This window comes from Lampris incognitus, chromosome 7 (assembly GCF_029633865.1).
Source record: "Lampris incognitus isolate fLamInc1 chromosome 7, fLamInc1.hap2, whole genome shotgun sequence".
Classification (NCBI taxonomy): Eukaryota; Metazoa; Chordata; class Actinopteri; order Lampriformes; family Lampridae; genus Lampris; species Lampris incognitus.
This window is the reverse complement of record NC_079217.1, coordinates 16037511-16052398: the sequence shown is the minus strand read 5'-3', so window position 1 is coordinate 16052398 and position 14888 is coordinate 16037511. Positions and strand designations below refer to the sequence as shown.

General features: G+C 41.8%; 1 protein-coding gene across 1 annotated transcript in view; it reads right to left on the bottom strand.

The window, feature by feature from the left end:
* c2cd3 (C2 domain containing 3 centriole elongation regulator) overlaps nucleotides 1-14888 on the bottom strand; it is a 41358-nt gene that overhangs the window by 24489 nt on the left and 1981 nt on the right. The window contains exons 4-23 of the mRNA XM_056282795.1: nucleotides 9203-9381; nucleotides 8916-9079; nucleotides 8686-8818; nucleotides 8424-8576; nucleotides 8110-8263; nucleotides 7810-7943; nucleotides 7373-7579; nucleotides 7136-7251; nucleotides 6871-6989; nucleotides 6575-6706; nucleotides 6020-6454; nucleotides 5757-5908; nucleotides 5417-5660; nucleotides 3560-3743; nucleotides 3267-3450; nucleotides 2907-3079; nucleotides 2679-2814; nucleotides 1712-1980; nucleotides 842-922; nucleotides 13-627 (exon numbers count right to left, since the gene is read on the bottom strand). Of these exons, the coding sequence (XP_056138770.1) occupies nucleotides 13-627; nucleotides 842-922; nucleotides 1712-1980; nucleotides 2679-2814; nucleotides 2907-3079; nucleotides 3267-3450; nucleotides 3560-3743; nucleotides 5417-5660; nucleotides 5757-5908; nucleotides 6020-6454; nucleotides 6575-6706; nucleotides 6871-6989; nucleotides 7136-7251; nucleotides 7373-7579; nucleotides 7810-7943; nucleotides 8110-8263; nucleotides 8424-8576; nucleotides 8686-8818; nucleotides 8916-9079; nucleotides 9203-9381 (3964 nt within the window). The remainder of the gene's footprint in view (nucleotides 1-12; nucleotides 628-841; nucleotides 923-1711; nucleotides 1981-2678; nucleotides 2815-2906; nucleotides 3080-3266; nucleotides 3451-3559; nucleotides 3744-5416; nucleotides 5661-5756; nucleotides 5909-6019; nucleotides 6455-6574; nucleotides 6707-6870; nucleotides 6990-7135; nucleotides 7252-7372; nucleotides 7580-7809; nucleotides 7944-8109; nucleotides 8264-8423; nucleotides 8577-8685; nucleotides 8819-8915; nucleotides 9080-9202; nucleotides 9382-14888) is intronic.

Genomic DNA, 14888 nt, shown 5'->3' with positions numbered 1-14888 from the left:
ATTATTTCTTACCACTGACAGTCCGCCTATGACTTGATCTCTTGGCAAGAGTAGAAAGATCAACAAACGCAGATCCAACCAGTCGATCTGTGTCGTGAGGTCTCTGTGTCTTGTCTTTCCTAAAGGCAACCCACACCTGAACTTCAAGCCTCTCCTCCCTGAGGTACCATAGCAGAGGCTGGCTAGTCCTTAACTCCACAGTCCTAGTGCCTTGGAATGCTACTGTGGCCAGACCCTGCTCCTTGCTCCCCTCTTCTAATGGATGTTTCATCTGGGAGCAGAAAGCCTCTTGATCATAAAACTTGTATCTGAAATAGCAGTAGGTGGAACGCTGGAGTTCACTGTGGCCAGGGAGGAGCAGGCAGTGAACAGGTATCCAGGCTCTAGGCATAGACATAGTCAGTGATGTAGTCCCTGTACTCTCTTCCCAGGCCTCCTCAACTTCAAGCTTGTCAAGCTCTCCCTGACCCATTTCCCAGCCCAGGCCTTGGCCAGTCTTAATGACCTTTTCTCTGTCTGCATGGTGGGCAAACCTGATGGCGATCTCAAGACCTCCAACCAAGATGTGATGGTCATGGGATGTACCTAGGTCTTCAGGGAGATACACTCCAAACCAGCCAGAAACTCCTGGGTATAAAGGGAAAAGGTGGATGAGGCCTAGCAGATTTTTTTTTTTACTTTTTAAAAATGCTTTCAAGATCTATAATTTGGCATTTTCATTCAGGTTATTCTATTCACAACTCCAAAATTCACAAAAATAATTCAATAGAAACATAGCTATTGTCTATGCATGTATGTTAATTATATATGTAGCTACACAATCATTGAAAGTGGAACATACCTGTTCTTTTAAGCATGAGATTAGCCAATGGGATCTTTAGCATGCCCATCTTTGTGTCTTTACACTTCTGAATGCCCATAACTTCAAAAAGACAAAACAAGTTGGCATATTAATTTTTTTTTTCATGCAAAAAATAATTTGAGAAGATGAGCATATGTGCAAGTCTCTTAAATTTTGTTTGCAATGTTTCAAATTGGTACAATAAAACAACAACTTGACCAAATCTACCCAAAGGCTAAAGACCAGAGTACCAGGACTATTTCTTAATCAAGACGAACAACCTGATATTGCCGTATTGATTAATGACTGTGAGACTGACTTCATGGCCTCAGAAAATGTTTACCAGAGCTTTGACATCCAAATGAGCTTTGTACTGTTTGTTACACAGCAAGCTACCAGTACCAAGACACAAAAATATCCATATTCCATGTAATCATCCCGGGTTCTGTGATGATAATTTCCAATCACTTATTCATTATGAACTTTGTAGTACAGATGTAAATGAATTTCAACTGGTCATCAATTGACTATTGGCTTTTTATTTAAAGTGTAAATGTTACAATTTGCTGAAACAGCATTCAAGCTTGCAAGTGTAACTTATGACAAGAGCTCAAAGCAAGAGTGGGCATCAACTGTGTTCTCAAGACTGTCCAAGAAGTGACTTCACCTTGAAAAAATATAAAAGCTCTTAACCCTAGTCAGTAAAACTGTTGTTTAGCATGCAAACATCATTAACTTTCTACACCGAAAACAGGATAAGAGGTTCGGATAATGGATGGATGGATGGAAATCTTGTACTTTAATAACTTTCGGTACTGTAACAACTAATATCCCATCATATCTAATCATGCTCAAGGTATAACAGCTGACCTTTACGACTGTCTCTGTTCCAAACAGTAAAGACAGCTGAGGCCTCTTCTAACAGCTCTGCCAGGCTACAGATCTCTCCACTGCTCCTATTCATCTGCAATTCACAGGGGACCTCTGCGTGGAAGTCAAACTCTGGGCAGAAGGTCCTGGCAGCCACGTGGGTACTCCTTATCTCACTCTCAGGCAGGAAGGAGAGCTGGACAGTAACATAAGCATTCACCCCGACACCAGCATAGTAGTGGAATTTTTCATTCTGTCTTGATAATGTTCTGTAGGAAAGGATCATGCACCAATTAATAAAGATGAGGGCAGTGTTTATGTATATCATACCACCTATGACAGCTGGTCTGAATTCCCAAAATAATAAATTGTAAAGGGTGTCAAAATTAAATTAGTAGAGCAATTTTAAGATCACGTGTAATTTTAATAACATTTTCAACACCTTCCTTATTTTTTGTCACTTTTTTAATTTTAGAAAACTAAACTGAGTTGAAAGCACTAAAAAATGTTTTTAGAGATGCATAGAATAATTTAAGGGCTGAATTATGTGTAGCGCTTAATCACAGCCTGCACCAAAACATATATTATTTCATAAGTAGTATAAATATTGGTACACTGACACACCAAAGCACAACTCCTGGGGCATATTCTAGCTCTCTTTAGAAGAAAGAAAAAAAGCCACTTTATTTTTGTCATTGCACAGTTGTGGTTACAATGAAATTCGTTTTCTGCATTTAACCAACCCTATTGTATAGGCACAGTGGGCAGTTGCAGCACCCGGAGACCAGCTCCAGATCTTTCCTTCCTATTGCCTTGGTCAGGGGCACAGACAGGAGTATTTTCTGTCACCCTTAAAGTTACTCGACTAACACGCCATTTTGCAGTTTTCCCAGGTATTGTAAATCTGCCATTTTTTTTCTTTTAAAACAGATAATTATTTAATGGCCGGGTAGTAATAGCGCTGTACCTTGCTGCTGCCTGCAGACCAGATGCTCTATGCACCTGAACCAGCAGTGTCACAAAACGGGAAGCTAACACCTCACCCCTCTGTCCTTTGGGTCTCAAGGGCCGGTGCTTATAATGAACACACACATCTAGCAAGCCTATGGAATAGAAAAATAACAGTCAAAACATTAGAGCTGCAATGTGTTATTGCACCATTGTCATCCCTCTCTGCATGTGTATACGTGTCTACCTGAGGGTTGAGGCTGATTGTCTCTGGGAATTTCAGTCCTGGGCATAAGTGGGAGGGAAAATGCTTGAACCTCATTAGGTTGCTGTCTCTGCATGGTAACCATAGCACACAGCTTGGACAACGGAAGCATTCCTTTGGCCACAAGCTGATCGCGGACATTTGGATAATAATATCTGCAGAGACACATGATTAATCCCTATGCAATAACCATAAATTCAGCCAAATGTTACTTTTTCAATCTCAACTCAAGGTCATATTTGAGTTTTAAAATTAAGAGTCAAATTCCAGGGTATAAACTTCAAAATCAATGATCTAGCTCTAAATAATGACTAGTTGGGCCCCAGTGCAACAATCACTGACCTGCACCACACTTCAAACTGGATACTTCCTCCATTGGCCAGGCCTTGACTGGAAAGGGAACTGAGAAACAACCTCTGGACAGGCACTCTAACAGGCGCTAGTAGCACGTGGGTTTCACTATGGCTAAACACTGGGTCCGGGACACACAGAGTGGTGGTAGTTCGAAACTGCTTCAGGTTCACACCTGAAGGGAATGAGATAAACGCTAGGACAACCCACAACAAACACAATAAAAAATTTTGCTTGATTGATTTTGATAAAGCTTTGTCTAACTGAAGAAAAAAATGCCTTACTGTTCTCTATAAGGTTTGAGTCCAAAATTCTTGCAGGGTCTCCTTCCTGGCAGGGGAACGTGTACTTGATGTAGCAGTCAGCTTCCCCCCAGACAGTGGACTGCAGTAGAGGCAACCCTCTGACTTTCTCCACTCTTACCACAAACACATGCTCTGTCATAGCCTCATCTTGTGTTAAACTCACCTTGGGGAATAAACCAGATTAAAATAGGTGAAACGGACCTGATTGCCTTTTTGGCAGTCAACGTGTTTCTTTGACTACTGCTACTTATACTCATGAGGCAATAAACACACATGTCAGCTTTATCAACTTTGGATTGTTACAAAGGTATGAGAGTGTGTCAGTCTTGGGGCCTAGTCTGTACATTATGATGATATATATCATGTGACAATAGACAATGTCTATCGTTTCATATTAAGCTCTATCATTTATTTCGTTGTGTCATAAATCACACTCTTTATGGCAATATTTTTCATCATTTGGACGACCATTTCCACTCTTTGCACAGCACGGACGCAGGCAGGAAATTAGCATGAAGGCAATACAAAAAAACATGGGAGGACAGTGAATGTAACACAGACCGGGGTAATTCTGAACAGAAGGAATCAGACCAGCCAGGACAAAATGAGGAGCCTGTATCTAAAAAGAGGGGCTACTTCCATTGTATGGACATCGTTTGCATATGAAAAGTCTGACACAGACCAGAAAACTGTACTTTGCAAAATATGCCGCACGCCGGTCCCGACAACAGACTCAAATATCACTAGCCTCTTACCACTTACGCAAGAATCATGTCAAACAGTACGGAGAGAGTCTAAACACGAGAGCCGCTAAAGCAGTTGAGTGCTTAAAACAAACCCCAGACTCAGACGTTGCAAGAGGCTTTTGCCCGTGGCACACCATATGTCAAGGAATCACGAAGATGGAAGGAGATAACGACTGCTGTTGCAACTTACCTTTTTATATTTTATACATTAATATTTTATATTTTGTTACATGCTTAATTGAAAATTTGCACAAAGGTTCTAAATAAAAGGAGAAAAATAATCAGATATAAGTAAGTACCTTTTATTTGTCGAGTATATAATACAAAATGTAATAAGAAATAGGCCCTTCCATGTGGTCATTTTATATAAACTATTTATTCATTGAATTTACAGAAAATGTGCTATATCATGATATGTATCGTTATTGTAATATGAATGATCTATATCGCGATATGAGATTTTGGTCATATCACACAGCCCTAATACAGACTGTGCAATTTTTTGCACACAGGAGTATAAACGAGACAATGGCTCAAGATCGATCAATATGCTTTTGTTAAAGACCATTTTCATTGGTCTATGTGAATCAATTGTCCAAGACCATCTTTATTTAAGGAAAAAAGCAAGTGCAAACGTATCACAGATTTTTAAACCTGGAGTAATAGAGAAAGATACTTTTTCATAATTTTTTTTCTGAAAACAATATTAAATATTCAATTTAAAGAGCTTGGTTACACACAAATAGACTGTCTACTATGTCTTATAGCAGGAGTGGTTTAAAATAATGCAGGATTCATTTCTAAAGTTTTATATAATTTATTTAGTCTTGCGAGCCACACCACATGCCCCCCCCGGTTTGGTCTCCAAAGCTGGTATTTGACCACTTTCTTTTTGGATGGGCCCATATTATCTAAAAAAAATACCACTCTCAATGACATTGTCAATGACAGTCCCCACCAGATGTTTTCCCCATCATAGGAACTGTGATTTGACTTGTGCGCTGTGTAATCCCTATAAATGTGTGGTTGTGTATTTATCACAGAACAAGGAAATCAAGTCACTGTAAACCTAAGGTAGTGCAATACTAACCTTTGTTTCTGAGTGTGGCTGGTGATCAAGCAGATGTGCAGGTCTTGGATGAGGAGACACAGAGACACACTCTTCACCCCTAACATGCTGGAGGGCAAGTATTTGTTCAGATTGGCCCATGGCCAAAAGGACCCTTAGGTGTCCCATGTGGTTGCCTGAGAACACATCAATAACTGGCATGTAGCAGTCCACCCCTAAAACGGGGTAGTGTGCTTGCAGAAGAAGGCAGGCAATCTTTGGCTCTCTAGAAAGAATAAAGAAACAGACATTAAGTCATTGGATATTCTGTTACATATAGATCTCCCTAATCATTCTCACAGTTATGATAAACCACTCTCACCTAAAGGACATGTAAAATTGGTGGAGGGGTAGTTTAACCAGGCCGAGGAGACGATCCTGGCCTGTGCTTCCAGTTCTCTGCCACACCTCAATCACCATAAAATTATTTTTCATCCTCTCCAGCAGCTTAGAAGTTAAAGCCACCGGGGTAACCTGAAAGAGAGAAAATTATATGAGCCATCTGTTTCAGCAGTATTCAGCTCAGAGAGAACCTTACAGACCTCACAGCCCATCATCATAAATGGATAAATTATTTTTCCTAACCTGAATAAAATTGAAAGAAGGGTTTGTCTGACCCCAGCTCATTACAGATCTTGCGGTGTCAGACCCAAACAGTTTACAATTCAAGTAGAAGTTAGGAGCCTTCATGGGCCCACAAATAAAGTTCTTTCCATCTGGAACCATGAGCAAGGCGTGCAGCAAGACCTCATGGTCCTCATCCACCTGTTTCCTTGATTGAAGAGATTGATAGAGTGTAAAAGGTCCATGGGAGTCCCTTTGGGCATTCCTTGAATCCAATTTTAAGTCTGCTGTAGGGCCAGATGGTACTTCCTCCTCACACAAGTCATCATGCCGAGGTCTAACGCTGGGCTCTTTCAGTGGACTGGCTATATTATGTGAAGGGGCTCTAGCATTTCCAGTTGGCCCTCTTTTGACGGAAGAAAAACCTTTACTGTGTACAGCAAGCTCTACTGACACCTGAGAAAAACAAACAAAACATCCATCCATCCATTATCTGAACAAAACACAACTTCATAAAAAATATTTTCTGCATGAGCCGTAACTGGACTAGAAAACAACTGCTGTGTCAAATATTACCTTGAGAGGGCCAGTCTCCTGGGCTCCACTGGTCCCTTCCAGACTCTGTACAGCCAGGGCAGCAAGCTGGCTCAGAGTCTCCTGCTGCAGCAGACCACGGAATGGGTAAACTGTTTTACCGATGAGAATGGGCTGCAAAAAGTAGGCAAGGTCATATAACCCTATGCAGATGAGTTTTAATGTGTGTTTTAGTATATTTAAAGCCTTCTATGGCAATCTGAAATTAGATATCCCTTGTATTGTTGCACTAGGAAGTACAGCAATATTACCAATGCCCTTTGTAAAATTTCACTCACCTTCTTTTGGCTGCCATTTCTGGAGTAAATCTTAAAAGTGAGGTCAGTTCCCCACCACTTTTGAAGTGCTGCTCCGTTGAAATGGACAGGGAACACAGAACGGTGTTGGAACTTTACCACTTAAACATGAACAGGAGAGCATTAGATTTTTTTACAGAATACACACAAAGATCAGATAATAGAAGATAAGATAACTTTGATGACAGCTACTGCCTTTATTAATTTCTCTCTTTGTTTTTATTCGCAAAACCTATTTGAATCATACCTCCTCCCGTAACTTTACTTGAGACAGCTCTTGTCACCTCCCCTGCCACAGCTTGACCAGGATCATGCCGACTACAATTGGGCATTACAGGGAACACGTACTCTACAAAGTATGAACTAAAAAAAGAGAAGATTATCCAAGCTTTCATCATCATCATAAACAACACCAACAACAACCATCATCCTCAAAAAAATTAAAAAAATCTGATCAAAGCAATAAAGTGAACGTCATGCCCACCATTTCTTGCTGATTAGTGGCCGAGGAGGTTTCTCCTTATCAGAGGTCTTTCTAGGAGTAGTAGCGGTGCTGCTGCCAGTAGGCACAGTCAGAGAATGGATGGTCACTCTAGCCAGCCGAATCCCACCCAGTATAGCCAGCTGATCCATGTTCAATCCAAAAAAGGTGTCCATATCCTCTGGGAGGTATTTTTTCAATGACTTTGGGCTAAAAAGGACAACAATATCTTGAATTTACAGTTGTAAAGTTTGTTTGGTTCACAGTCATACTACACCATATCTCGTCTGCTCTTTATGTGAGGTCCTGTTAAATTTTGCCATTTTGTTCTGCACCTACTTTTTCAATCCTTGATTGGGCAATTATCTTGTAATTACTCAACAAATTATTTCAAATATTGCATGGAAAGAAAACCAACAACAGAATTAAGAATAACTCACTCAGTATTCTTAAGTCCAGAATCCTTCAGCGATTTCTCAGCACCACCTGGTAAGCTCTTCTCTAATTGACTTTTACTATGAGACATAGTTTTCTCAAGTATCACATCAGTGTCATCTAGTATGACATCTGACATCTGAGAGACAACAAAATTAAAAAGTAATTAGACAACAAGCCCTATTCAGGAAGATCACTGTTGATGTGTTGCTTTGACATATTACGACTGATTTTGACATTAAATGCAACATCACTACTAGTATGGCTTTCAACTGTTAAGAGACAAAATTAACCCATCTACTCACAGGGGCCTTGTAAAAAAGATTCTCTAGTAAGCTCTGATCGTATTGTGGATCATTGAGCTCACTATCACCATATACACTGCTGTGCCCAGAGAGTGATTCAGGAGGTGAGTCAATCACATCCCATAGAGGTGGAGGTGGTGATGTGTTTAAGCTACTGAAAACAAAACAAAACAAAACAAAACAAAACAAAACAACAATTGGACACAAGAAGAAAAAGACACAGTACAGCTACTCTCACTTGTGCTACCTTTAGTTGCTGTGAAATTTGGAAATAATTGCAACACAAAATGCTGCCAATAACACAAAACAGCTACCTGCCAAGGAGCAGATCCACAGCCTTGTTCTCCATGTCAGCAGAATAGCTAGCACCAAGGTAGTCAGAGACCACGGGGGCATGAACAGGCTGGAGGCTTGAATCAGTGTGCAAAATGTTTTGGAGCATTGCTCCACAAAGAGGAGGAGACAATCTGGAAACACAGGAGTACGAGAGTTTGAGAAAGTACCTTCTGTGCAAGTGTATCCATTGAAAAAATGTAGTAATTATAGCACTGTGATTTTGTGCTTCATAACACTAACGTGGTGGGTCGTAAGATGTTGTCCTTTGAGGGTAACAAAAGGGTGTCTTTGAGAGCTGGGTAAAAATCAAGGTCGTTTTTTGAAGCCGATACCACCATAGCATTTCTAAGCTTGCTCCCACGCTCTAAAATAACTGCAAAGAGAAAATGTCATGAAGTTATTGCGATATGGTCAACTTTTTATCTCAGCAGTTTCACACATCTGATATACAGCGATGCAGCAGAACCAACCTGATAGGATATCATTAGAGGTTTGGCTGTCATGGATTTCTTGTCTTGGACTAATTGTTGTTGTTCGTCCCTGTTTAGCGCCATTCGCTATTGGTATTTGGTCCTCTGACAAGTCTTTCTCCTTATTAGTCTGGGCACTTTGGAAGAATAAATAGTCTTTTCCACTGAAAATATGGCAAATATGGAATCACTAGTTTCATATGTATAATTAATAGTGCGGGCTTAATGCTATGATAATAATTAACTAGCATTTTAATTCAAACATAACCACAACAACAGCTGCAAACCTTGGTGTGTTTCCGTTGCGGCTCCCGGTAGGCTGTTTGCCACCATTGACAAAGGGAGGTCTGGGTTGTGAGGGCATCGTCGGTGCAGTGACTCGAGGTACTTCGATACTGACATCTGTGGTAGGAACTGAACTACTGCTGTCATAAGCTTCAGCCAGGGGCTCCAAAGTAAGTGACACCTAGGTAGGCAAACACATGACGTGAAATTGTGCAACCTATAAACAGCGACTAGGAAGCAGAGTTATGTTTAGTCTCATAACTTCATAAAATCTATCTGAAGGCATAAAACAATAGATGTAGTTGTCCTCCAATAAAAAAGATAACAAAATCATGGAAAATATCAGGCTTTATAGTATATACTAGGGATCGACTAATTATCAGTTTAGATATTTGTCATTTTTCATATTATTGTTATTGGCCAGCCGATTTTTTTTAATCGCATATTGAAAATGTTTATCGTTTCCTTACATACAGAAAAAAAGGTTTTGAAACAATCACATGAGAAGGAGAGAAGGGAAAAGAGGAGAAAGGGGAAACTTGTAGAAAAACGGCAAGCAAGAATGTCTGTGAATGTTCTCATTCATCCAGGTCATGGTTATCCAAAAGAATTGAATCAAGAACAACTGGACTTGGTATATACCCGTGAAGACGTTTCGCCTCTCATCCAAGAGGCTTCATCAGTTCGTGCCTTTCTGACTAGACCAAGCTAGTCTGACTGGCTGGTGATGAAACTCAAGATATTTATCCTCTTTGGAGTCGTTATCAGAGCTATTGATGTCCATGGCACAGGTTAGGCGTGTTTAGCCACGCCTAACGATGGGCGTGGCTAAACATCGGAACACAAAAGAGCCACGCATATCAATAGCTCTGATAACGGCGGGCGTTGCTAAACATCGGAACACAAAAGAGCCACGCATATCAATAGCGCTGATAACGACTCCAAAGAGGATACATATCTGAGTTTCATCACCAGCCAGTCAGACTAGCTTGGTCTAGTCAGAAAGGCACGAACTGATGAAGCCTCTTGGATGAGAGGCGAAACGTCTTCACGGATATACACTCACCGGCCACTTTATTAGGCACACCTGTCCAACTGCTCGTTAACGCAAATTTCTAATCAGCCAATCACATGGCAGCAACTCAATGCATTTAGGCATGTAGACATGGTCAAGACAATCTGCTGCAGTTCAAACCGAGCATCGGAATGGGGAAGAAAGGTGATTTAAGTGACTTTGAACGTGGCATGGTTGTTGGTGCCAGACGGGCTGGTCTGAGTATTTCAGAAACTGCTGATCTACTGGGATTTTCACGCACAACCATCTCTAGGGTTTACAGAGAATGGTCCGAAAAAGAGAAAATATCCAGTGAGCGGCAGTTCTGTGGGCGAAAATGCCTTGTTGATGCCAGAGGTCAGAGGAGAATGGCCAGACTGGTTCGAGCTGATAGAAAGGCAACAGTAACTCAAATAACCACTCATTACAACCGAGGTATGCAGAAGAGCATCTCTGAACGCACAACACGTCGAACCTTGAGGCAGATGGGCTACAGCAGCAGAAGACCACACCGGGTGCCACTCCTGTCAGCTAAGAACAGGAAACTGAGGCTACAATTCGCACGGGCTCACCAAAATTGGACAATAGAAGATTGGAAAAACGTTGCCTAGTCTGATGAGTCTCGATTTCTGCTGCGACATTCGGATGGTAGGGTCAGAATTTGGCATCAACAACATGATAGCATGGATCCATCCTGCCTTGTATCAACGGTTCAGGCTGGTGGTGGTGGTGTAATGGTGTGGGGGATATTTTCTGGGCACACTTTGGGCCCCTTAGTACCAATTGAGCATCGTGTCAACGCCACAGCCTACCTGAGTATTGTTGCTGACCATGTCCATCCCTTTATAACCACAGTGTTCCCATCTTCTGATGGCTACTTCCAGCAGGATAACGCGCCATGTCATAAAGCTCGAATCATCTCAGACTGGTTTCTTGAACATGACAATGAGTTCACTGTACTCAAATGGCCTCCACAGTCACCAGATCTCAATCCAATAGAGCACCTTTGGGATGCGGTGGACCGGGAGATTCGCATCATGGATGTGCAGCCGACAAATCTGCAGCAACTGCGTGATGCTATCATGTCAATATGGACCAAACTCTCTGAGGAATGTTTCCAGTACCTTGTTGAATCTATGCCACGAAGGATTAAGGCAGTTCTGAAGGCAAAAGGGGGTCCAACCCGGTACTAGCAAGGTGTACCTAATAAAGTGGCCAGTGAGTGTATAAGCAACACTGCTAGTCTCTGTTAGGCTTGCTAGCATTATGGAGTCATTAATTCTTACCATTTTACTTTCATTTCACAGCACAGATAACCAAGTGTGTCAGAGCTGACTGGGCTTTGACTTATGACAGGGAAAACCAAACTATATGGTTTGTATGGTCATCTATAAGTGTTCCCTGCCAGAACATATTTCTTCTTTTCATAAGTGTCTACGAGCAAGTTCCTTTTTAATTTGACAGTCCATTATGGTATCTGAAATTTTCACGACACAAAGAAAAATAAACAGTACTATTAAGCGAAAGAGCGGGCTTGAACATAAAGGATAAAGAAAACAAAGACAGAGGCATGTACCTCAACCTAAGCAGCCAAGCACCATAAAAAGATAAGATGTCCTTAAGCAGAACTCCTCAACATCCCTCTATTACCAGAGTAATTCATGACCAGAACACCAACTTAGCAGCCAGTCTTGTGTGTGTGTGTGTGCATGTGTATGTGTGTGTGTGTGTGTGTGCGTGTGTGTGTGTGTGTATATAAAGTTAGTTTCCAAGAACCAGGAAGACAGACAAGCAGCCATATCATGGGCACAATGCAGACAGTCTGTGACTACTTCGCTAAGATGTGTAGATCGAAGAAAGTGCATGCAGTTGATGACTGTTCGTTGGTGTAATGCAAACGCAGCCACAGATGGCTGAATGGACAGTGGAATTGAAAATAGCACGCAAATGTGCAAAATTAAAACTGGACACTGGTGTGCAAGCCAACGTAATTCCTTACAGCCTGCTGCATGTATGTACATATACACATATACAGGAGACAAAATACCTGTGAAAGGAAAGTGTAACATGACAGTAAAATATAAGAACAAAATATGTGTAGCAGAATTCATTGTGGTAAAGACAGATGCTAAACCAATCCTGGGAATTCATGCAGGTGAGGAAATGAGACTAATCCAGAGATTGATGGCATTGAATAAAAGTGAACATTAGATTGTTGTCAGATAGTGCCTTGAATATCATGCACTTCATTTTTATCTTTTTCAAATATTTTCTATTAAACATGCGTTCATTTAAAGGCAGCCTTGTGTTGGGGTTTGTGTTGCTGTAAAATTTGGCAATTTTTTTACATTTACTGCAACTGAATACTGGCCTCAAATATCGGTTATCGGCCTCCGTAACATTAACTCCATTAATACATTCTCTCAACCGCAGAACATCCATCTGGTTCTGCTGATGTGCAGCATAATAACGTGCACTGCATAGGTGCACTTATGCGAAGGAATACAGACATTCTGTGGTTGAGAGAATGTACACTGCTCAAAAAATAAAGGGAACACATAAGCAATGCAATGTAGCTCCAAGTCAATCACACTTTTGAGATATCAACCTGTCCAGTTAGGAAGCAACACTGATTTGTGAATCAATTTCACCTGTTGGTAAATTGTCTAATTTCCACCAGGTGGAAACTAGACAATTTGCAAGACAACCCCTATAAAAGGAATGGATTTGCAGGTGGTGGCCACAGACCATTTGCCTGTCCTCATCTTTTCTGGCCGATCTTTGGTTAGTTTTTCATTTTGCTAGTGCCCTCACCACTAGAGGTGGCATGAGGTGGTATCTGCAACCTACAGAAGTTGCTCAGGTAGTGCAGCTCATCCAGGATGGCACATCAATGCGTGCTGTGGCAAGAAGATTTGATGTGTCTCCCAGCACAGTGTCCAGAGCATGGAGGAGGTACCAGGAGACAGGCCAGTACACCAGGAGATGTGGAGGGGGCCGCAGGAGGACAACAACCCCGCAGCAGGACCACTATCTGGTCCTTTGTGCAAGGAGGAACAGGAGGAGCACTGCCGGAGCCCTACAAAACAACCTTCAACAGGCCACTAATGTGCAGGTTTCTGCTCAAACAGTGAGAAACAGAATGCATGAGGATGGTATGAGGGCCCGACCTCCACAATTGGGGCCTGTGCTCACAGCCCAACACCGTGCAGCCCGATTGACCTTTGCCAGAGAACATCTTGGTTGGCAGATTCGCCATTGGCGCCCTGTGCTCTTCACAGATGAGAGCAGGTTCACACTGAACACATGTGACAGACGTGAGAGAGTGTGGAGACGCTGTGGAGAACGTTCTGCTGCCTGCAACATCCTCCAGCATGACCGGTTTGGCGGTGGGTCAGTGATGGTCTGGGGAGGCATATCCTTGGAGGGCCGCACAGACCTCTATGTGCTAGCCAGAGGTACCATGACTGCCATTAGGTACTGGGATGAGATCCTCAGACCCATTGTCAGACCATATGCTGGTGCAGTGGGCCCTGGGTTCCTGCTCATGCATGACAATGCTCGTCCTCATGTGGCCAGAGTGTGTCAGCAGTTCCTGTATGTCGAGGGCATTGATGCTATGGACTGGCCTGAACGTTCCCCAGACCTGAATCCAATCGAGCACCTCTGGGACATCATGTCTCGTACCATCAGCCAACGCGATGTCGCACCACAGACTGTCCAGGAGTTGACCGATGCCCTGATCCAGGTCTGGGAGGAGATCCCTCAGGAGACCATCCGTCGTCTCATCAGGAGCATGCCCAGACGTTGTAGGGAGTGCATACAGGCACGTGGAGGCCACACACACTACTGAGCCTCATTTTGAATCGTCTTGAAGAATTTCCACAGAAGTTGGATCAGCCTATGTTCTCATTTTCCACTTTGATTTTGAGTATGATTCTGAATCCAGACCTTAATGGGCTAATGATTTTGATTTCCACTGATCATTCTTAGGTTATTTTGCTCTAAACACATTCCTCTGTCTAATAAATAAAGATTTTCAGCTGAAATATTTCATTCATCGAGGTCTATATTGTGTTTTTAGGTGTTCCCTTTATTTTTTTGAGCAGTGTAGTTCCACGTGGGAAGGTTTTGTCCGTGTCCCATTCCTCAACTTCCGTGCTGGCTACTCCTGCTGAATCTCCAAACTGAGAGTGCACAGACTCCCATCTACTACAAGTAATACAACGATTGTTGATAAGTACCTCATACAACCCCACTTCAAAAAACCCGAAGTATCCCTTTAAAGATAAGAGAAAGGGAACATAATGACACTAATGTACATTGTTCCACTCAGTTCAGTCAAAGACTGCTGGGAGCACTTTAACCAATTTATGTGGAATTATTTTAATATTACAATTATTCAGTTTGATCCAAGTTTACTTCCTGCTGTCCATGCTGTTTAATTCATTCCATTTTCATATTTTGGAAGTTATTTATTTTTAATTAAAAACGAATTCCACTCAGATTGTTATCTAGTGCCTTGAACATCATGCACTTAATTTTTTCAAATATTTTCTGTTTTACACAAAATTCAATCAAACATATGTTCATTTAAAGCCATCCTTGTTTTGGGGTTTGTGTTGCCGTAAATT